This window comes from Caretta caretta, chromosome 13 (assembly GCF_965140235.1).
Source record: "Caretta caretta isolate rCarCar2 chromosome 13, rCarCar1.hap1, whole genome shotgun sequence".
Taxonomy (NCBI): Eukaryota; Metazoa; Chordata; order Testudines; family Cheloniidae; genus Caretta; species Caretta caretta.
This window is the reverse complement of record NC_134218.1, coordinates 42,852,557-42,876,529: the sequence shown is the minus strand read 5'-3', so window position 1 is coordinate 42,876,529 and position 23,973 is coordinate 42,852,557. Positions and strand designations below refer to the sequence as shown.

The 23,973-nt window shown below is 49.5% G+C and overlaps 2 protein-coding genes across 2 annotated transcripts; both read left to right on the top strand.

Annotated features, from left to right (window-relative positions):
* The first annotated feature begins 10,670 nt into the window (after window positions 1-10,670).
* Window positions 10,671-13,530, top strand: LOC142068721 (olfactory receptor 10D3-like). Its single transcript, XM_075118543.1, has 2 exons — window positions 10,671-10,705; window positions 12,585-13,530. The coding sequence occupies exons 1-2, from the start codon at window positions 10,671-10,673 to the stop codon at window positions 13,528-13,530; spliced, it is 981 nt and encodes a 326-aa protein (XP_074974644.1).
* Window positions 13,531-18,044: 4,514 nt separating this feature from the next.
* On the top strand, window positions 18,045-21,369 carry LOC125629015 (olfactory receptor 10D3-like). The gene is made up of 2 exons (XM_048834286.2): window positions 18,045-18,139; window positions 20,424-21,369. The coding sequence occupies exons 1-2, from the start codon at window positions 18,045-18,047 to the stop codon at window positions 21,367-21,369; spliced, it is 1,041 nt and encodes a 346-aa protein (XP_048690243.2).
* Window positions 21,370-23,973: the final 2,604 nt, after the last annotated feature.

The window sequence follows — 23,973 nt, the reverse complement described above, 5'->3', positions numbered from 1 at the left end:
AATTTCCTGTGTCAGACTTAGATCTCTAGGCAAAAGGACCCAGTCGTGCCTTTCATTGCAGGATCTGGCAGACCCCACAGCACCCATGAACTTCCTTCTGCTGCCAGGTATTACACCCTTTTGTACTCAGTCTTTGTTACTCTCTCTCTCACACACACACACTTCCCGCCTCACACTCATGCAGGATTTAAGAGTTTGGCATCACTTGGTATTTTATAAACAAAGAACTGCATTTATGCCAATTCTATCTCTTTGTGGTCAGCCTTTCCTCTTCTCTGCACAACAGAACCACGTGCAGCTTGTAAAACTCCGTCTGTCTCCTGGTGGCTCATCTCTAGCCCTCCACTGTAAGGGGACTTCCAGCCAAACACCCGCCCCCGCCTCCCTGGGCATCACCTCCTTTGGCCTCCCTCGCCCTGTTTTCCCCACAGGGCCCAAGGCCCATACGCTGTCATTCGGTGAGGGAGAATACTTACAGCTCCAGTTACCAGGGAGAGAGCAGAGCATCCATTGCTACCGGCAGTTCCCAGGCAGCTCCGTGCAGTTCATGATATTAAGGATCATGGGTGGCTCTGAACAGGGAGATTCCCTCACCATGGCCTTGGACACCACAATTGTTCTCTCAGCTTCCACAGCCTGGGCCCTCAGCTGTGTACTTGCACGACTACAAAATCCACGGCAGCTGCCAGGGAGGAGAGGGGGTGTGTGTGTGCAAAGATTTGTAGACCCCTCAGGGTCTATGTGGGAAATGATTTTACTATCCCCCCTCACATGCCACAGAGACGGGTGATATTGCAGCAAGAGGGAGGGATGGACAAAGCAGTGGGCAGGGTGGCTAAATGGCTGCATAGACAGATGTGCAACAGGAAATCTAGCCCTAGTGGATCAGGAAAGCGAGGGAGCTCGATAATGAAGCATTAAGACTGCAGAGAATGAGAAGAGACATTTTTCCTTTCTCCATATTCTAATATAAGATCGTTTTGAAGAAATCGCCGTCATGCCCGATGCAGCAGGAAACATCACTTCCTTGTGTGTAAGTAGCCTGTAACACTTATACTGGCGGATTATTCCTCTAGACACGTGAAATCTACTTAAGAACATTAGAACGCCCAGACTGGGTCAGACCAAAGGTCCATTCTGCCCAGTATCCTGTCTCCTGACAGTGGCCATTGCCAGGTGCCCCAGAGGGAGTGAACAGAACCGGGAATCATCCAGTGACCCATCCCCTGTCGCCCACGTCATGACCATACTTTCACGAGGGTTACATTTCAGGGGAGGGAGAAGGCTCATCCTCTTCAGCAGTTTGTGGCACCAATAGAATAAGCAATGTGGCCGCGTCTGTCTGTAGCCCTGTGGGTCATTCAGGCCCAGCAGGGATGCACGTTGCAAAGAGGCATAAAAGAGCTGAGCACCCAACTCCCTTAGTCCCCTTTGGAATCTCTGCTGGCGGAAAACTGCTGTAGGGAATGGAGAAGTCCGATGGGCACAATGAGTGAGATGTGAGCAGGATGTTTCTTGTACCCATGTCCCTCTGAATTTAGAGCAAATAGTGTTTCTGTTATCAAGGGGCAAATCTGAGGAGGGTGAGGGCAGGTAACCTTCAGATTGTGAGCCAGAGTCTAGCACAATTTAAGCCAGGCCGACAGCCCGAGCCCATCCAAGGCCCGTGCCCTCTCCAAATTCCATGCACAGCCCAAATTCCGCCCATCACTCAAGCTCTTCACCCACAGCCCTGGCTCTTCCCCACAACCCATCTGTGTCTAGAAGCCAGGCTCTGCCCACTCAGGGCACCCACTTGCTCAAAGCAGTTCTGCGAAGTGACTCCCTGGGACTCATTTCCTGGCTGTCTTAGGCTACCCCGTAGCTGCAGCCTGTGGGTACCGAAGAGGCTCCTCGTTCAGGAGGAGCAGGGCCGGTGCAACCACTAGGCAAACTAGGCAGCCGCCTAGGGCGCCAAGTGGTTGGGAGTGGCCAAAAGCGCGCTCCGGGGAGGAGGCAGAGCAGAGGTGAGCTGGGGTGGGGAGCTGCCGCATGGCTCCTCAGGCCGATGGGGTGGGGGGGGGCAGGGAGCTGCCACATGGCTTCCCGGGCTGAGGGGAGGGAGGAAGGGAGGGGGGCAGGGAGCTGCTACACACAGCTCCTCGGGCTGGGGGTGGGGGGGCGGGGAGCTGCCACAGGGCTCCTGGGGGGACGGGCGCACGGTGGAAGTTTTGCCTAGGGCGCGAAACATCCTTGCACCGGCCCTGAGGAGGAGGAGCTGGTAAATTTGTCCCAGGGGGAAAATTAAATCTACCTGTGAGGGGACAGAACCTTTTGTACTGAACGGGGAACACCCGGCTATATGGCTTCTTTGCTGAGGGACAATGAAGAGATCCTGGCTGCCGTTCCCACAGTTGCTGCTACTGCTGGTGAACATTCCCTGTAAGTTCAGGGACAGGAAACGCTACAGAAGATGCTGAACGTGATGGTGGATTTAAGAGACAAAGACTAATTCTCTGACTCTCCCTTTGCTTTGCTAGCCACGCACCATTCTCTGTACTGGAGTGGATGGGGATACAGGACTCCTGGGTTCAGTTCCCAGCTCTGGCCTGCTGGAGTTCCTTCCCTTTTCTGTGCCTCAGTTTCCCCTCCCACCCTTTGCTTGACTATTTAATCTGTAAGCTCTTTGGGGCAAGGGATGTCTCTTACTGTGCCTTTGGGAATCTCACTGACAGCAGTAATCTAAGGAAAACAGCAGTCGTGGGCCAGATGCAAGCCCCTGGAAATGAAGAGAAACTCCACCGGGCTTTGCATCCGGCCAGTGTGTGAACTGGGCAGAAGTGCCCTGTCATCTATGGGGTGTGTCTTTTGCCTTCTGCCCGCAGGGGGGAGCTGCCAGGCCGAGGTGCACCAGAACCTGTCTGCGGTCACTCGGGAAGGGCAGAACAGCAGCATCACCTGCCACTACACGACGAGCGATTTCAGGAGTTTGCGGTGGTTCAGGCAGCTTCCCGGAGGCCAGCCTGTCTCCCTGCTGATTCTGGTGTCCGATGGGAAACAAACCAAGGAGCCCAACCTCACGGCGGAGCTCGACAAGGGGAAGCAGCTGAGCTCCCTGCACATCAGAGAATCACAGCTGGGAGATGCAGCCACCTACTTCTGTGCCGTGGAGACACAGTGACACAGGAGCACTGGCAGCCTGTGCAAAAACTCCCCAGCTGGAGGGTAGCTGTCAGGCTGGCAGGCGGTACAACACCACCACCTACTTCTTACACAGTGCATCTCTGAGCGTGCGTCACCTTCCTTAACACGGTCAGCCCCCCACCCCCAGGTGAGGCAGGGCTGTGCAAGGATCCCTGTCGCATGGGTCGGGAGCTGAGACAAAGAGGCTGAGGAGGGAATGCACTTGGGGAATTCCTCCTAGGGAAAGACCTTTCCAGACTACTGTGCCCTTTCCAAGGGTCTGGTTTGTCTTGTGTACCCCCAAGTTTCACCTCACTTAAAAATTACTTGTTTACAAAATCAGACCTAAAAATACAGACGTGCCCTGGCCACACTGTTACTGAACAATTGTTGACTTTCTCCTGTGTACCAAATAATTATAAAATAAATCAACTGAAATATAACGACTCTACTTACATTTCAGTGCATAGTATATAGAGCAGTATAAACCAGTCATTGTCTGTATGAAATGTTAGTTTGTACTGACTTCGCCAGCGCTTTTTCTGTAGCCTGTTGTAAAACTAAGCAAATCTCTAGATGAGTTGATGCACCCCCTGGAAGATCTCTGTGTACCCCCCGGGGTACATGTACCCCTGGTTGAGAACCACTGACCTAAGGAGCCTGGAGGTTTGGCGGGAGGAAGGAAATTAAAAGTTAAAATATAAAAACAAATGAACAGGGAGAAAAGAAAGGGAAAAGAAAAAAGAGTTGGGTGGGTTTATAGATACATCGACAGGGAGAGAGACAGACAGCCAGGCATAAGAAACAGAAATGGAGATACACAAGATACACCAGGGGCACAAAATAGCCACCTTCCTTGGGGGAGCATGAGACACTGAGGATTAAACCGAGGCTGATCTCCGGTTGCCACAGGCTGCGCCCTACAGCACAAGGCTGAGACAGAGGCAGGGTGTTTGTGCAGAACTGGCTCTGCCCATTCCCATGAAGCCCAGCTCTGGGGATCCCCCCTTTGTCCAGGGGGAGGCAAGTCAGAGCGTTAAACCCAGGGGAAAGGGAACTATTTAACACAGACACAAAACATACCAACAGTGACAACCACAGGGGGATTCACTTCAATGTGTGTGTCTCTGGCCAGCAGGGGGCAGCATTTGTAACGAAGAGGAAGGATTTCAGAGGAACAGCCGTGTTAGTCTGTATTCGCAAAAAGAAAAGGAGTACTTGTGGCACCTTAGAGACTAACCAATTTATTTGAGCATAAGCTTTCGTGAGCCACAGCTCACTTCATCAGATGTGGAAGGAAGGAGATTGAGGTTAATCAAAAAGAAAAGGAGGACTTGTGGCACCTTAGAGACTAACCAATTTATTTGAGCATAAGCTTTCTACTTTCCACAGTATGCATCCGATGAAGTGAGCTGTAGCTCACAAAAGCTTATGCTCAAATAAATTGGTTAGTCTCTAAGGTGCCACAAGTCCTCCTTTTCTTTTTGTGAATCCAGACTAATACGGCTGTTACTCTGAAACCACAGGGGGATTCACTTCAATGTGTGTGTCTCTGGCCAGGAGGGGGCAGCATTTCTAACGAAGAGGAAGGAGATTGAGGTTAATCAAGTTGCACCAGTCTCTTGTCTCTTTGCCCAGCAGAGAGCAGCTTTTCCCCTAAGACACCAGAGGCAAAGGGAAGGAGGACTTGTGGCACCTTAAAGGCTAATGAATTTATTTGAGCATAAGCTTTCGTGAGCTACAGCTTATGCGCAAATAAATTTGTTAGTCTCTAAGACTCCACAAGTCCTCCTTTTCTTTTTGCGGAGACAGACTAACACGGCTGCTACTCTGAAACAGAGGCAAAGGGTTACGCCAGGGCATGGTTCTATTTTAGTGAGACTAAGGGCTTGTCCCTGATTGTCTGGGCTCACAGTGTGAGAATAACGTGTGTGATTCCTCCAGCAAAGAGGGCTGCAGACAGATTTTGCATCACTGTCCTGGAGGCAGGGAGAAAGCTCCATCCCCTGGCCTCAGTGCGCTGAGGGGTAACCCGGAGCAGCAATGGAAAGGCAGCTGGCATCCTTGTCAGTTATACTGTCCATTCAGTTCTAGGGGGAGTTTGTCTGTCTAGACTGTGAGCTCATCATGGCGTGGGCTTTTCCACACTGTGTCTGTGCAGTGCCCGGCGAAACAGGGCCCAGATCTCAGTTCCTGGGGGTCTCTGCAGCATCCGTCACAATGCCTCACCCCCCAGCTCAGTTCAGTTCCATTGTATGTTTGTGGAGGTTTTGTCTATTGAGCTCTGGGGGACAGAAATTGTCTTGTATTCTGTGTCTCTACAGCGCCTGGCACAAGGGGCTCTGATCTCGGCTGGGTCTCCAGGTGCTATAATAATAATTCATAGAGTTTAATGCCGGTAAAGATCTAATCTGATCTCTAATAATCTAATAATGTGGAAATGAGGAAGGTCTGGTGCTTTAGCCATTAGCCTGGGACTCAGGAGATGTGAGCTTATTTCCTGGCACTGCCAGAGAATTTGTGACCTTAGGCAAGTGATTTAGGCTTGGGTTTTGGAAGGAGGCCAACAGAGTCAGGCGCCCAAATCCCATTGAAACTGCAATATGAGTTGAGTGCCTGGCTCCTTTGAAAACCCCCTCCCAGATCTCTCAGTGCCTCAGTTCCCCAGAGCAGTTCTAGTCCCTGATGACCCAAGAAGCCCCTCCATTCTTTAGGAGATGATGGACTGAATATCACAAGAACGGAGCAGGCACTCAGCTGGTGCTTATCAGGAGAGGTTTGCTGACTTTGATGGAGCCACAAAGATTTACACCAAGGCCCACAATATTAAGAGGTTCTGATTTATTTTGGCTGAAGAAGAAACAGTGATAAGGAGCAATCGCTGGGGAAGATGAGGGGCTGATGAGAACCAAACAAGCTCATCTGTTGCTTCTCCATTTGCCTTTGTCTACAGGGGTGAGCTGCCAAATTAAAGTGGATCAGAGTCCTCCATCTTTGACCAGATCTGAAGGGGAGATCTCCATTCTCCAACACAAATGCAAGAAGCCTGGGAAAGAAGCAGGGAGAACTGGAAGTCCTGGCACAGTCAAGGAATTATGATGTGATTGGAATAACAGAGACTTGGTGGGATTACTCACATGACTGGAGCACTGTCATGGATGGATATAAACTGTTCAGGAAGGACAGGCAGGGCAGAAAAGGTGTGGGAGTTGCACTGTATGTAAGGGAGCAGTATGACTGCTCAGAGCTCAAGTATGAAACTGCAGAAAAACCTGAGAGACTCTGGATTAAGCTTATAAGTGTGAGCAACAAGGGTGACGTCGTGGTGGGAGTCTGCTATAGACCACCGGACCAGGGGGATGAGGTGGACGAGGCTTTCTTCTGGCAACTCACGGAAGTTACTAGATCTCAGGCCCTGGTTCTCATGGGAGACTTCAATCACCCTGATATCTGCTGGGAGAGCAATAAAGCGGTGCACAGACAATCCAGGAAGTTTTTGGAAAGTGTAGGGGACAATTTCCTGGTGCAAGTGCTGGAGGAACCAACTAGGGACAGAGCTCTTCTTGACCTGCTGCTCACAAACTGGGAAGAATTAGTAGGGGAAGCAAAAGTGGATGGGAACCTGGGAGGCAGTGACCATGAGATTGTTGAGTTCAAGATCCTGACACAGGGAAGAAAGGAGAGCAGCAGAATACGGACCCTGGACTTCAGAAAAGCAGACTGACTCCCTCAGGGAACTGATGGGCACGATCCCCTGGGAGAATAACATGAGGGGGAAAGGAGTCCAGGAGAACTGGCTGTATTTTAAAGAATCCTTATTGGTTACAGGGACAAACCATCCCTATGTGTAGAAAGAATAATAAATATGGCAGGCGACCAGCTTGGCTTAACAGTGAAATCCTTGCTGATCTTAAACACAAAAAAGAAGCTTACAAGAAGTAGAAGATTGGACAAATGACAAGGGAAGAGTATAAAAATATTGCTCAGGCATGCAGGAGTGAAATCAGGAAGGTCAAATCACACCTGGAGTTGCAGCTAGCAAGAGATGTTAAGAGTAACAAGAAGGGTTTCTTCAGGTATATTAGCAACAAGAAGAAAGTCAAGTAAAGTGTGGGCCCCTTACTGAATGAGGGAGGCAACCTAGTGACAGAGGATGCGGAAAAAGCTAATGTACTCAATGCTTTTTTTGCCTCTGTCTTCACGAACAAGGTCAGCTCCCAGACTGCTGCACTGGGCAGCACAGCATGGGGAGGAGGTGACCAGCCCTCTGTGGAGAAAGAAGTGGTTTGGGACTATTTAGAAAAGCTGGACAAGCACAAGTCCATGGGGCCAGATGCGCTGCATCCGAGAGTGCTAAAGGAGTTGGCGGATGTGATTGCAGAGCCATTGGCCATTATCTTTGAAAATTCATGGTGATTGGGGGAGGTCCCGGATGACTGGAAAAAGGGTAATGTAGTGCCCATCTTTAAAAAAAGGGAAGAAGGAGGATCCTGGGAACTACAGGCCAGTCAGCCTCACCTCAGTCCCTGGAAAAATCATGGAGCAGGTCCTCAAGGAATCAATTCTGAAGCACTTAGAGGAGAGGAAAGTGATCAGGAACAGTCAGCATGGATTCACCAAGGGCAAGTCATGCCTGACTAATCTAATTGCCTTCTATGATGAGATTACTGGCTCTGTGGATGAGGGGAAAGCGGTGGACGTGTTGTTCCTTGACTTTAGCAAAACTTTTGACACGGTCTCCCACAGTATTCTTGTCAGCAAGTTAAAGAAGTATGGGCTGGATGAATGCACTATAAGGTGGATAGAAAGTTGGCTAGATTGTCGGGCTCAACGGGTAGTGATCAATGGCTCCATGTCTAGTTGGCAGCCGGTGTCAAGTGGAGTGCCCCAGGGGTCGGTCCTGGGGCCGGTTTTGTTCAATATCTTCATAAATGATCTGGAGGATGGTGTGGATTGCACTCTCAGCAAATTTGTGGATGATACTAAACTGGGAGGAGTGGTAGATACGCTGGAGGGGAGGGATAGGATACAGAAAGACCTAGACAAATTGGAGGATTGGGCCAAAAGAAATCTGATGAGGTTCAATAAGGATAAGTGCAGGGTCCTGCACTTAGGATGGAAGAACCCAATGCACAGCTACAGACTAGGAACCGAATGGCTAGGCAGCAGTTCTGCGGAAAAGGACCTAGGGGTGACAGTGGATGAGAAGCTGGATATGGGTCAGCAGTGTGCCCTTGTTGCCAAGAAGGCCAATGGCATTTTGGGATGTATAAGTAGGGGCATAGCGAGCAGATCGAGGGACATGATCGTCCCACTCTATTGGACATTGGTGAGGCCTCATCTGGAGTACTGTGTGCAGTTTTGTGCCCCACACTACAAGAAGGATGTGGATAAATTGGAGAGAGTCCAGCGAAGGGCAACAAAAATGATTAGGGGTCTGGAACACATGACTTATGAGGAGAGGCTGAGGGAACTGGGATTGTTTAGTCTGCGGAAGAGAAGAATGAGGGGGGATTTGATAGTTGCTTTCAACTACCTGAGAGGTGGTCCCAGAGAGGATGGTTCTAGACTATTCTCAGTGGTGGAAGAGGACAGGAAAAGGAGTAATGGTCTCAAGTTGCAGTGGGGGAGGTTTAGGTTGGATATTAGGAAAACCTTTTTCACTAGGAGGGTGGTGAAACACTGGAATGCGTTGCTTAGGGAGGTGGTGGAATCTCCTTCCTTAGAAGTTTTTAAGGTCAGGCTTGACAAAGCCCTGGCTGGGATGATTTAATTGGGGATGGGTCCTGCTTTTGAGCAGGGGGTTGGACTAGATGACCTCCTGAGGTCCCTTCCAAGCCTGATATTCTATGATTCTATGATACATCCCTGTGCACAGAGACACAGAGAAGGGGCAGGGGAACAGCAGGGGATACAAACCAAGGACAAAGCTCTGTTGGATTCAGAGGCCTTCAGCTGAACCTGTGGCCCAGGTTACTCCTATTTCACACCTCCGGGGGGAATTCTCTGCCTTGTGTCACACCGCAGGAGAGCCTAGATGAGCATGAATGTCCCCTCCCTCCCTCACAATGTCTGGGTCAGATTCTCAGGTGGTAGAAATCTACACAGCTCCTTTCAATTCAATGGCGTTACTCCTGATTTACACAGGGTGTGTGGCTGTGAGGGGAAACAGCCCCAGGAAATCCAGTGGAGTTCCCCAGGAGTCAGGTCAGGGGGAGAGAGAGCAGAATCCAGACCGTGGTGGAACTGGAGATCTGGCCCTTTCAGTTCCATGGCGCTACACTTACTGATGCCGGCGGAGGGCTTGGTCCCGGGGGTCTATGAGCGTTCTCTCAAATGATGCAAAATCTCCATTAATTGGCGACTCTGCTGCGGTCTTAGTCTGGGAGCCTGGTGGGGATTCAGGGCCCTGGTCCTGAAGGGCCTGAAGGGGATTTAACGACCACAGAGAGCCATAAGGAAGCTGGAAGCTGTGAGGAAGCTGTGGGGCTCAGTGGCAGTGTGGGGTGATATGCTGCAGGCAGCCCTGCCTAGCTTCGGAGTGGATTAGGTTTCCGGGTTGGATACCAAGAGCCCAGGCTGTGCACCTCTCCTGGGCGATGGGCCGTTTGGGATAAGAAAGCTGGATGGTGCTACACAGGAATCACGGCCGGGGACAGAAAGGAAGAATTCCAGGCAGCTGGATCGGCCTTTCCCAATGCAGCCAGTGTAAGACTCCTACTTTGGTAAAGTTCCCTCAGTCTCTGCCTGTCTCTGAATCTGTCAGTCTCTGTCTCTCACAGAGGGAGATGACGTCAGCCAAATATTTTCTTTAGAGAGAAATCGATCCAGCCGTGTATCCATCCTTCTCCGTGCAATACCTGCCTGCCTGTCTGTTGTGTATCTCTATGATTTATCTCCCACTCTCCACCTGTCATAAACCCAACCCGCCAGCATCTCCCCTTCAGCTCTGCCTCTTCTGCATGGCAAAAAGTCCCTAGCAAAACCAAAACAGGGTCTCTGTTATTGTCCTTTAAATCTCACCTTAAAAATCCCTCTGGCATGTTATCCACAGAGCCGAGCCTGCTGATCACGGCCGAGCAGAGACAGGCTGTGGCCAGGGATGCTGGAAAAATTTGTGTAGCGGAGATGCTGAGAGCCACTGAACCAAACTGTGAACCCTGAGTATGAGGGAAACCACGTTCAACCAGGGGGTGCTGCTGAACCCCCAGCACCCCGAGTTCCAGCACTTATGGCTGTGGCTATTCCACTTCTCATTCTCTCTTTTTCCTTCTCTCTCTAACCCCAATAAAGCCCCAAACAATTCACATAATTAACAAAGCTGGGGCAATTCTTCACCACATTCATTGGTTTGTATGTTCCATCCTTGTCCTCTTCCTTAACACAAACACGTAGCAGCCCGTGCCTTTATATCAACAAAACCCTACCAAAACAAAGCATGGCACTGCACAGAGGATAATAACTCTGTGGAGAGCAGGAGAGACACAGAGAGAGAGAACAAACCACATATGGGAAATGTTAGCCACAAACGGAAGGCTCTAAGGTACCATGGTGAGAAGGGTGGAGAAAGGGCCTACATAGAATAGAATTGAGGAAACTGGAAAAGGACAGGAGAGAAGAGTAGAAACTAGAATAGAATAGGTTTCAGAGTGACAGCCTTGTTAGTCTGTATTCGCAAAAAGAAAAGGAGGACTTGTGGCACCTTAGAGACTAACCAATTTATTTGAGCATAAGCTTTCGTGAGCTACAGCTCACTTCATCGGATGCATACTTTACTAAAACTAGACAAGCCTTTTACAACACACACTTTGCTTCTCTTGATGACATCTTCATCATCTGGACCCATGGAAAAGAAGCCCTTGAGGAATTCCAGCATGATTTCAACAATTTCCATCCCACCATCAACCTCAGCCTGGTCCAGTCCACACAAGAGATCCACTTCCTGGACACTACAGTGCTAATAAACGATGGTCACATAAACACCACCCTATACCGGAAACCTACTGACCGCTATTCCTACCTGCATGCCTCCAGCTTTCACCCTGACCACACCACACGATCCATCGTCTACAGCCAAGCTCTGCGATACAACCGCATTTGCTCCAACCCCTCAGACAGAGACAAACACCTACAAGATCTCTATCAAGCATTCTTACAACAACAATACCCACCTGCGGAAGTGAAGAAACAGATTGATAGAGCCAGAAGAGTTCCCAGAAGTCCCCTACTACAGGACAGGCCCAACAAAGAAAATAACAGAACGCCACTAGCCATCACCTTCAGCCCCCAACTAAAACCTCTCCAACACATTATTAAGGATCTACAACCTGTCCTGAAGGACGACCCAACACTCTCACAAATCTTGGGAGACAGGCCAGTCCTTGCCTACAGACAGCCCCCCAACCTGAAGCAAATACTCACCAGCAACCACATACCACACAACAGAACCACTAACCCAGGAACCTATCCTTGCAACAAAGCCCGTTGCCAACTGTGCCCACATATCTATTCAGGGGACACCATCACAGGGCCTAATAACATCAGCCACACTATCAGAGGCTCGTTCACCTGCACATCCACCAATGTGATCTATGCCATCATGTGCCAGCAATGCCCCTCTGCCACATACATTGGTCAAACTGGACAGTCTCTACGTAAAAGAATAAATGGACACAAATCAGATGTCAAGAATTATAACATTCATAAACCAGTTGGAGAACACTTCAATCTCTCTGGTCACGCAATTACAGACATGAAAGTTGCTATATTAAAACAAAAAAACTTCAAATCCAGACTCTAGCGAGAAACTGTTGAATTGGAATTCATTTGCAAATTTGATACAATTAACTTAGGCTTGAATAGAGACTGGGAGTGGCTAAGTCATTATGCAAGGTAACCTATTTCCCCTTGTTTTTTCCTACCCCCCCCCCCCCCAAAGACGTTCTTGTTAAACCCTGGATTTGTGCTGGAAATGGCCCACCTTGATTATCATACACATTGTAAGGAGAGTGATCACTTTAGATAAGCAATTACCAGCAGGAGAGTGGGGTGGGAGGAGGTATTTTTTCATGCTTTGTGTGTATATAATGTCTTCTGCAGTTTCCACAGTATGCATCCAATGAAGTGAGCTGTAGCTCACGAAAGCTTATGCTCAAATAAATTGGTTAGAATAGAATAGAATGTCCCCTTTGTCTGTTCATCTCTGGACTGTAGGATCTTCAAGCCAGACATTTTCTCTTTCCATGTTCAGCACCAGCACAGTGAGACCCTGACCCCAACTGGCATTACAATGATAGAAATATACACCACTCCTAATGACTGTGAGTCACGTGGGCTGTGGAAGGAAGGGTGAGCATTGCAGCTCTAGGATAACAGGTCTTTTGGTTTCAGTAAACAGGCATTATTTCTCTCCCCCACCCCAGGAATGAGTCCTATGTGGGGCGGGTCAACCACACTGTGGTGACTCATTTCATCCTCTTAGGGATCCCCAATGCCAGCGGCCTCCAGACCATCCTCTTCATCACCTTCTTAGCATTCTACCTCTGCACTCTGCTGGGCAACCTGCTCATCTTATTAGCCATCCTCGCTGACCCCTGTCTGCACACCCCCATGTATTTCTTCCTCTGCAACCTCTCCGTGCTGGACATCGGTTTTTCCTCCATCAGCACCCCTAAATTCCTGGCCAACCTCTGGGTTCGGAGCAGGGTCATCTCTCTGGGCAGGTGCATGTCCCAGGTCTTCTTCTACCACTTCCTGGGCAGCACCGAGTGCCTGCTCTACACCGTCATGGCCTACAACCGGTACGTGGCCATCTGCCACCCCCTGCGCTACCTGCTCATCATGAACCGGAGGGTGTGTGCCCTCCTGGCCGCCAGCACCTGGATCACCAGCTCCTTCCACGCCACCATCCTCACCAGCCTGACCTTCACGCTGCCCTACTGCGGGTCCAACGTGGTGGACTATTTCTTCTGCGACATCTTCCCGGTGGTCCAGCTGGCCTGTGCAGACACATACATCATTGAGACTGTGACCTTCACCAACACTGGCATGGTGCCCACGACCTGCTTCCTCCTCATCCTCGCGTCCTACGTCAGGATCGTCTATTCTGTCCTGAAGATAAACTCAGGCGAAGGGCGGCGCAAAGCAGCCTCCACTTGCGCCTCGCATCTGGTGGTGGTGACACTGTTCTTCGGGCCCTGCGCCCTGGTCTACACGCAGCCCCAGCTGAGCAAAGTGCTGGTGACCCCTGTGCAGATCTTCGGAAACGTGGTCACGCCCATGCTGAACCCGGCCATCTACACGCTGACGAACAAGGAGGTGAAAGAAGCTCTGAGAAAACTGAGAGGGGGTCAAACGCCTGCATGTTGATATGCGGCAGCTGCAGGAGTAGCATGTGGGTCTGCTTGGAAATACATCGACAAATACATCTCCATGGCAGCTCTGTGGCTCTTGTGAACGTCTCTGTCTCTCCCTAACCCCACACAGCCCCATCTATCTATGTGGATCTCTACCAGTCATAGAAATGCTCCTAATATACTGAGCTGTCTTTGACATGCTGTAAGGCTGATCTTTTCCAAGCTGCCTGAGGGACAGGCACACTCAGCGTATATTCAAATTAATAAGAATTGGAGATCTAAATTTTCTAGAGGACTTACAAAATCTTGGCCTTATTACACAGCTCTACAGAGCTCAAACTCTTTAAGTCTATCATTATCAGGCAGGTTTTCTACTCCTTCACTTATTCTCATGGTTCTTTTCTGAACCCTCTCCAATTTATCAGCACCCATCTGGAATTGTGAACAGCAGAATGGAACACAATATTGCATCAGCGGTCACACCAGTGCCAAACAGGGAGCTAAAATCACCTCTCTGCTCGTACTCGAGATTCCTCCTTTATGCATCCCAGGATCTCATTAGCTCTTCTGGCCCCAACGTTGCACTGTGAGCTCACGTTCAGCTGATTCTCCAGCATGACCCCCAAATCATTTTCAGAGTCACAGCTCTGAAAGGCTGTAGGGCTTGGGGGGGATATTTTGGGGGAAGACATCTCCAAGTGGGCTCTTTCCCTGTTCTTTGTTAACACGCTTGGTGGTGGCAGCATACGGTTCAAGGACAAGGCAAAGTTTGTACCTTGGGGAAGTTTTTAACCTAGCTGGTAAGAATAAGCTTAGGGGGTCTTTCATGCAGGTCCTCACATCTGTACCCTAGAGTTCAGAGTGGGGGAGGAAACTTGACAGGGGATGAGGACTCTCTCTGGGGGTGTGGACACTCAGGTGGGACCAGAGATGCGGGGTTTGGGGTGCAGGAGGGGTCTCCAGGCTTGGACAGGGGGTTGGAGTGTGTGTGGGGGAGTGAGGGCTCTGGCTGGGTGTCTGGGATCTGGGGTGGAGTTGGGGATGAGGAGTTTGGGGCAGGAAGTTGGGGTGCAGGATGGGTTTGGGGTGTGGGGTCCCGGCAGCGCTTGCCACGGATCCCAGGAGGAAGACACAGGCCCTAGGTGCATGGACAGCGAGGGAGGCTCTGCGTGCTGCCCTCACACCCAAAGGCACTGCCCCTGCAGCTCCCATTGGTTGCAGTTCATGGCCAATGGGAGCTGTGGAACTGGCACTAGGGGCGGGGGCTGTGCATGGAGCTTCCCTGTGCATGGAGCTTACACAAGGACCTGGTGGCCATTTCCAGCAGCCATGCAGAGCTCGGGCAAGCAGGGAGCCTGCCTTCACCCGGAGCCCCCTGGGTGCTCACGGGAACTGCCAGGACCGCTTTTCGACTGGGCGTTCTGGTCGAAAACTGGATGGCCGTAGAGGGAGAAGCAGGGAAAGCAGGTGGCTATAATATTTTGTAACTGAGAACTGTATCAATTCAACAGACTTACATTTAAAGAGTCCATGGGAATTATTTGCCAACCATTATCTTGTAGACAAGACAAAGGCCTGGGACACAGGAGATCTGCGTTCCAGTACAGGCTCTATAGTAGACTCTGTATTTGACCTTAAGTAATTCACTAAATCTCTTCGTGCCTCAGTTTCCCCATCTGTTATACATGAAAAATTAAATCGTTGGTCACTCGCAGCGATGAAATGTGTATCACATTCAGTTGGGGACTGTTTCTTTCTGTCTTTGCTGGGTGTGGCACAAAGCAGCCTACGCCTCAGTTCCAGAATGTAGGTCCTACCATAATACCCATGATAATACTAGTGATAATAGAAATTAAAATAGTCAAATGCAGATCCAGCTCCGGGGTACGTGGCAAAGACACACAGAACCCAGCTGATGCAGTCAAGAGTAAATTCTGAGCCTGGCTCCCAGCGCAGTGAGAAGGCCCAGCCTGGGGCCTCATTAGAAATGTTGACATTTTAATTGATCCCAGGGGCCATTGCACCCTGTGGGATGCTCTGACTGGGCTGGGGATAACACTTCTACAGAGAATAATTATACCCTCTGCCTTCTGCCTCTTCATCCTGGCTCCCAAGTAAGACGCCCACCCGAGGTGGAGCAGGAAATGATCGCGACTAGAGGAATCACAAGAGGCCTTATTAAAACTGCAGTGCTGGGCTACAGCAAATGGATGGAGGAGGTAATTGCTGGAACCCCCCTAATCCAGCCCTGTCTCTCTCACATCCCTCTCTGTGCAGGGGTCTGTGGATTTGTCCATGCTACAGAGCTTCCCAGCGACGTAGCCAACCCCCACCAGCCCCTTAGTGTAGATGCACAGTAGAGGTACAAGACGAGGCTTGTGTCTATTCCATTTACCTGGCTAGTGAAGGAGCAGCTTTGGTTCAGTTAAATCAGCTGTAATCCTCTAAAGGCCCTTCCTCCGAACCCGGACTATGCAAAGGGGAGGGTCTGATGTTATTGACTTGAACTGGGACCGTATAGAACATTGTTGCAACCAAGGTCCTGTAGTGGCACCAAATCTTGCATAAAGGGGGTCAAATAAGGTGTCTAAGACAAGGTTATGGTTTGGTCGTTATGATTATGCTATCTGTATGCATGTATCATTTTTCTATTTAAAGTTGTAAGTATTGGCTCTGTACTGTCTGTATTTCAAACTTGTGCTGTGCTTCTGGGGGACACCCCAGACAATGTGACGTCAGCTCTGCCTAGCCTGCTGGATGGCCCATTAAGGACCATCAGCTATTCAACTGACCCATTGAGAGAATGCAAATATGCCTTGCGACTCAGCAAGGCATGCAGGGACATGTCTATGGACAGAACTCTGAGGGTTTTCCAGGCCATGTGATGGGCAGCTTGTCCTTGGGACAAAAGAAGAAAGACCACACGGCAAGAGAATATAAAAAGCTGCTGCAGCTCCTCCATCTTGTCTTCAGTCCTGCTTCCTACCTCTGGAGGGACTTTGCTACCCTGAAGTTTTGAACCAAGGACTGAAAGACCCATCCCAGCTGGGGATGTTCTCAAGACACTTGATCTGAACCTGCAGCCTATTCCACCACTGCGACAAGCCTGAACCAAGAACTTTGCCATGACTGTATGTAATTGATTCCATTTAACCCATTCTAGCTCTCATCTCTATCTTTTTCCTTTTATGGATAAACCTTTAGATTTTAGATTCTAAAGGATTGGCAACAGCGTGATTTGTGGGTAAGATCTAACTTGTATATTGACCTGGGTCTGGGGCTTGGTCCTTTGGGATTGAGAGAACCTTTTTTCTTTTACTGGGGTATTGGTTTTCCTAACCATCTGTCCCCATAACAAGTGGCACTGGTGGTGATACTGGGAAACGGGAGTGTCGAAGGGAATTGCTTGTGTGACTTGTGGTTAGCCAGTGGGGTGAGACCAAAGTCTGCTCTGTCTGTCTGGTTTGGTTTGCCTTAGAGGTGGAAAAACCCCAGTCTTGGGCTGTAACTGCCCTGCTTGAAGCAGTTTGTCCTGAATTGGCACTCTCCGTGCGGTCCCGCCAGAACCAGCCTCGTTACAGAGGGTAAGAGAACACGCGCGAGGCCCAGAAAGATGCAGAGTGACATTCAACCCAATGAGAAGAGGAGGGATGGCATAGAAAATCCTTCCTATGCTTGGGTTAATTTAGATTAACCTGAAAGGCAGGGTCTGCCTCACTCTGTGTCTGAGCTGCACCCAGAACAACAGTACCAGGATCTTGCTGGAGTTGGGGGCTGCTGTACTGTGCTGCCAGAAATAACTCAATGCTCTTCTTGGAGTCTCTACTGTACTGCAAAAAGTGATGAGAACTGGTGCACAGGACGTATGCTGCCCTCTGTCTGCACAGGGTTGTATTCACACAGTATGTGGCTATCTATGAATTTCAGTGGTGAATTTCACCAGTGCATGGATACAATCTTGTGCACACAGAGACACAGAGAAGGGGGCAGGGGAACAGCAGGGGATACAAACCAAGGACAAAGCTCTGTTGGCTTCAGAAGCCTCCAGATGAACCTCTGGCCCAGTTTACGCATATTTCACATCCTGGGGGGAATTCTCTGCCTTGTGTCACATCGCAGGAAAGCCTACACGAACATGAACATCCCCTCCCCCCTCACAATGTCTGGGTTAGATTCTCAGCTGGTAGAAATCTACGCAGCTCCCTTCAGTCCAATGGCATTACTCCTGATTTACACCAGGGTGTGTGGCTGAGAGAGGAAACAGCCCCAGGGAATCCAATGGAGTTCCCCAGGAGTCAGGTCAGGGGGAGAGAGAGCAGAATCTGGACCCTGGTGGAGCTGGGGATCTGGCCTTTTCAGTTCCATGGCGCTACACTTACTGATGCCCACGGAGGGCTTGGTCCCGGGGGTCTATGAGCGTTCTCTCAAATGATGCAAAATCTCCATTAATTGGCGACTCTGTTGCGGTCTCAGTCTGGGAGCCTGGTGGGGATTCAGGGCCCTGGTCCCGAAGGGGATTTAACGACCATGGAGAGCCATAAGGAGGCTGGAAGCTGTGGGGCTCAGCGGCAGTGTGGGGTGATACCCTGCAGGCAGCCCTGCCTAGCTTCGGAGCGGATTAGGTCTCCGGGTTGGATACCAAGAGCCCAGGCTGTGCACCTCTCCTGGGCGATGGGCCGTTTGGGATAAGAAAGCTGGATGGTGCTACACAGGAGTCACGGCCGGGGACAGAAAGGAAGAATTCCAGGCAGCTGGATCGGCCTTTCCCAATGCAGCCAGTGTAAGACTCCTACTTTGGTAAAGTTCTTCTCTCTCGGTCCCTCGGTCTCTGCCTGTCTCTGAATCTGACAGTCTCTGTCTCGCACAGAGGGAGATGACGTCAGCCAAATATTTTCTTTAGAGAGAAATCGATCCAGCCCTGTATCCATCCTTCTCCGTGCAGTACCTGCCTGCCTGCCTGCCTGTCTGTGGTGTATCTATCCTTTATCTCCCTCTCTCCATGTGTTATATCCCCACCCTGCCAGCGTTTCCCCTTCAGCTCTGCCTCTCCTGCACAGGGAAAACTCCCTGGCAAAACCCAAACAGGCTCTTTGTTATTGTCCTTTAAATCTCACCTTAAAAATCCCTCTGGCATGTTATCCACACAGCCGAGCCTGCTGATCACGGCCGAGCAGAGACAAGCTGTGGCCACGGGTGCTGAGGAACAATTTGTGTAGTGGGGGTGCTGAGAAATTGAACCAAACTGTGAACCCTGGACATGATGGTAACCATGTCAAGGGAGGAGCTGCCCCCCGCCCAGCAGCCCGAGTTCCAGCACCTCTGGCTATGACTATTCCCCTTCTTCTTTCCTTTTCCTGCTCTCGCTAATCCCAATAACACCCTCCCCAACAATTCACATCATTAACAAAGCTGAGGCAATTCTTCACCACATTCATTGGTTTGTAATTTCCATCCTCGTCCTCTTCCTTAACACAAACACATAGCAGCCAGTGCATTTATAACAACAAAACCCTACCAAAACAATCACTCCACTGCACACACGGCTATCCCTCTGCGGAGAGCATGAGGGAGAGACCAAACTATATATGACAAATGCTGGCCACAAAAGGAAGGCTCAAAGGTACTGTGGTGACAGGGGTGGGGAAAGGGCTTAGACAGAACAGAATTGAAGACATTGGAATAGGACAGGTGTCAAGGTTCCTTCCCCACTCTGAACTCTAGGGTACAGATGTGGGGACCTGCATGAAAAACCTCCTAAGCTTCTCTTTACCAGCTTAGGTCAAAACTTCCCCAAGGTACAAAATATTCCACCCTTTGTCCTTGGATTGGCCGCTACCACCACCAAACAAATACTGGTTACTGGGGAAGAGCTGTTTGGACACGTCTTTCCCCCCAAAATATTTCCCAAAACCTTGCACCCCACTTCCTGGACAAGGTTTGGTTAAAAGCCTCACCAATTTGCCTAGGTGACTACAGACCCAGACCCTTGGATCTTAAGAACAATGAACAATCCTCCCAGCACTTGCACCCCCCCTTTCCAGGGAAATGTTGGATAAAAAGCCTCACCAATTTGCATAGGTGACCACAGACCCAAACCCTTGGATTTGAGAACAATGAAAAAGCATTCAGTTTTCTTACAAGAAGACTTTTAATAGAAATAGAAGTAAATAGAAATCACCTCTGTAAAATCAGGATGGTAGATACCTACAGGGTAATTAGATTCAAAACATAGAGAATCCCTCTAGGCAAAACCTTAAGTTACAAAAAAGATACACAGACAGAAATAGTTATTCTATTCAGCACAATTCTTTTCTCAGCCATTTAAAGAAATCATAATCTAACACATACCTAGCTAGATTACTTACTAAAAGTTCTAAGACTCCATTCCTGGTCTATCCCCGGCAGAAACAGCATATAGACAGACACACAGACCCTTTGTTTCTCTCTCTCCTCCCAGCTTTTGAAAGTATCTTGTCTTCTCATTGGTCATTTTGGTCAGGTGCATGTGAGGTTACCTTTAGCTTCTTAACCCTTTACAGGTGAGAGGATTTTTTTTTCTCTGGCCAGAGGGATTTTAAAGGGGTTTACCCTTCCCTTTATATTTATGACAACAGGAAAGAGGAAAAGAAACTGGAATGGACTAGAATAGAATAGAAAATACGTCCCCTTTGTTCCTCTCTGAACTGTAGGATCTTCAAGGCAGACATTTTCTCTTTCCATGTTCAGCACCAGCACAGTGAGACCCTGACCCCAAGTGGCATTACAATGATAGAAATATACACCACTCCGAATGACTGTGAGTCATGGGGGCTTTAAAAGGAAGGGTGAGCAGAGCATTGCAGCTCTAGGATGACAGGTCTTTTTGTTTCAGATACTCACTGGCATTATTTCTCTCCCCTACCCCAGGAATGAGTCCTATGTGGGGCGGGTCAACCACACTGTGGTGACTCATTTCATCCTCTTAGGGATCCCCAACACCGATGGCCTCCAGACCATCCTCTTCATCACCTTCTTAGCCTTCTACCTCTGCACCCTGCTGGGCAACCTGCTCATCTTATTTGCCATCCTCCCTGTCTCCCGACTGCACACCCCCATGTATTTCTTCCTCTGCAACCTCTCCGTGCTGGACATCGGTTTTTCCTCCATCAGCACCCCTAAATTCCTGACCAACCTCTGGGCCAAGAATAGAACCATCTCTCTGGGCGGGTGCATGTCCCAGGTCTTCTTCTACCACTTCCTGGGCAGCACCGAGTGCCTGCTCTACACCATCATGGCCTACGACCGGTACGTGGCCATCTGCCACCCCCTGCGCTACCTGCTCATCATGAACCGGAGGGTGTGTGCCCTCCTGGCCGCCGGCACCTGGATCACCAGCTCCTTCCATGCCACCATCCTCACCAGCCTGACCTTCATGCTGCCCTACTGCAGGTCCAATGTGGTGGACTCTTTCTTCTGTGACATCTTCCCGGTGGTCAAGCTGGCCTGTGCAGACACATACATCATCGAGACCGTGACCTTCACCAACACTGGCATGGTGCCCATGACCTGCTTCCTCCTCATCCTCGCGTCCTACGTCAGGATCGTCTATTCCGTCCTGAAGATGAACTCGGCCGAAGGGCGGCGCAAAGCAGCCTCCACTTGCGCCTCGCATCTGGCGGTGGTGACACTGTTCTTCGGGCCCTGCGCCCTGGTCTACACGCAGCCCCAGCTGAGCAAAGTGCTGGTGACCCCTGTGCAGATCTTCAGCAACGTGGTCACGCCCATGCTGAACCCGGCCATCTACACGCTGAGGAACAAGGAGGTGAAAGAAGCTCTAAGAAAACTGAGAGGGGGTCAAACGCCTGCACTTTGATATGCAGCAGCTGCAGGCATAGCATATGGGTCTGCTTGGAAATACCGAGATGTCTTTGACATGCTGTGAGGCTGACATTTTCAAAGCTGCCTAAGCGACAGGCACAATCAGTCTGCACTACAGTTAGTAGAAATTGGAGATTCAAACCTTGAAGAGGACGTTGAAAATCTTGGCCTTATTACACAGCTCTACAGAGCTCGAACTCTTTAAGTCCGTCATTATAAAGCAGGTTTTCTACTCCTTCAATTATTCTCATGGCTCTTCTCTGATTCCTCTCCAATGTGTCAACACCCGTCTGGAATTGTGAACACCAGAACTGGACAGAGTGTACCATCAGCGGTCACACCAATGGTAAAATCACCTCTCTGTTCATTCTAGAGATTGCTCCTTTATATATCCCAGGGTCACATTAGGTCTTCTGGCCACAGCATCACACTGGGGGCTCACATTCAGCTAATTCTTCACCATGATCCCCCAATCTTTTTCAGAGTTGCTGCTCCTCAGGAGAGTGGCCCCCATCCTGTAAGCACAGCCTCGATTCTTTGTTCCCAGATATACACGCATATGTTTAGCTGCATTAAAATGCCACAAATCCAGACTTATGGTGCCTGAGAAAAGACAACCTGGAATGGGAGATCAGTGCACAAAATGTGTACATTGATTTTTAAAACCACTGTAGCTTCTGATGAATAATGGGAAAGCTCCATTGACCTCCAAACCATGGGCACTGGGCGGCCATAGAGGGAGACGCCAAGAGAGCCGGTGGCTATAGTATCTTGTAATTGAGAACTGTATCAATTCAACATACCTACATTTAAAGAGCCCATGGGAATTATTTGCAAACCATTATCTTACAAAAAGAAAAGGAGTACTTGTGGCACCTTAGAGACTAACCAATTGGTTAGTCTCTAAGGTGCCACAAGTACTCCTTTTCTTTTTGCGAATACAGACTAACACGGCTGTTCCTCTGAAACCTGTCATTATCTTACAGTTACGACAAAGGCCTGGGACACAGGATATCTAGGTTCCAGTACAGGCTCCATAGAAGATTCTGTATTTGACCTTAAGTAACTCACTACATTGCTTTGTGCCTCAGTTTCCCCATCCATTATACATGTGTAACCTAGAGCTACTGAGACCACTGAGAGAGAGAGATTAGTGAGGCTGCTTTACAGACTTAGCTAAGTGCCAGTTGACTTTTTGCTCATGTGGTAGAGGCTCATGCCTTTAGCTCCAAAGGTTCCCAGGTTCAATACTGCCTGTGACCCAGGTCTCTTGGCGTTACACGTGGATAATTAAATCCTCTGTCACTCTCAGCTATGAAATGTGGATCGCATTCAGGTGGGAACTGTGTCTATGTATCTGCGCTGCATGTTGCACAAAGGGACCCATGTCTCAGTTCCAGACTGTAGGTCCTACCATAATTCTACTATAACAATAGTGATAATACAAATTAAAATAGTCAAATGCAGTTCCGGCTCTGGTGTTCATGGTAATGACACATGGAACTCAGCTAAAGCAGTCAAGAGTAACTTCTGAGCCTGGCTCCCAGTGCAATGAGAAGGAACAGCCTAGGTACTCATTAGAAAGATCGACATTTTAATTAATCCTAGTGGCCATTGCACCCTGTGGGATACTCTGACTGGGCTGGGGATAACAGATCTACAAAGATTAATTATACCATCTGCTTCTGCCTCTTCATCCTGGCTCCCAAATAAGACGCCTACCAGAGGAAGAGCAGGAAATGATCGCGACTAGAGAAATTGCAAGGAGCCTTATTAAAACTGCGGTGCTGGGACACCAGCAAATGGATTGAGGAGATCATTGCTGGAAACCCCCTAATCCAGCCCTGTCTTTCTCATATCCCTCTCTGTGTGGTGTCTATGGATTTGTCCACACTGCAGAGCTTCCCAGCGAGGTAGCCAACCCCCGCCAGCCTCTTAGGGTAGATGCACAGTAGAGATGCCAGACGAGGCTTGAGTCTATTCTGCTTAGCTAGCTAGCGATGGAGCGGCTTTGGTTCAGTTAAATCAGCCATAATCCTCTAAAGGCCCTTCCTCCTGAAACCTGACTGTGCAAAGGGGAGGGTAAGAGAACATGCCCAAGACCCAGAAAGATGCAGAGCGATGTTCATCCCAATGACAAGAGGAGGGCTGGCATAGATAACATTTCCGCTGCTTGGGTTAGTTCATGAAGGCTGGTTCTGTGTCACTCTGTCTGAGTGGCACCCAGAACAATGGTGCTATGATCTACTCCTGGGGGAATTCTGTGCAAAAAAAATTAAAATTCTGCAGAAAAAAAAAAGAAAAACTGCACACAATATTTGAAAAACTCTGCATCTCCTGTCTGGGGTCGTACAGTATGGCCGGGAGGGACTGCTAATGATCGTCCCCCTCTATTCGACATTGGTGAGGCCTCATCTGGAGTACTGTGTCCAGTTTTGGGCCCCACACTACAAGAAGGATGTGGATAAATTGGAAAGAGTCTAGCGAAGGGCAACAAAAATGATTAGGGGTCTGGAACACATGACTTATGAGGAGAGGCTGAGGGAACTGGGATTGTTTAGTCTGCGGAAGAGAAGAATGAGGGGGGATTTGATAGCTG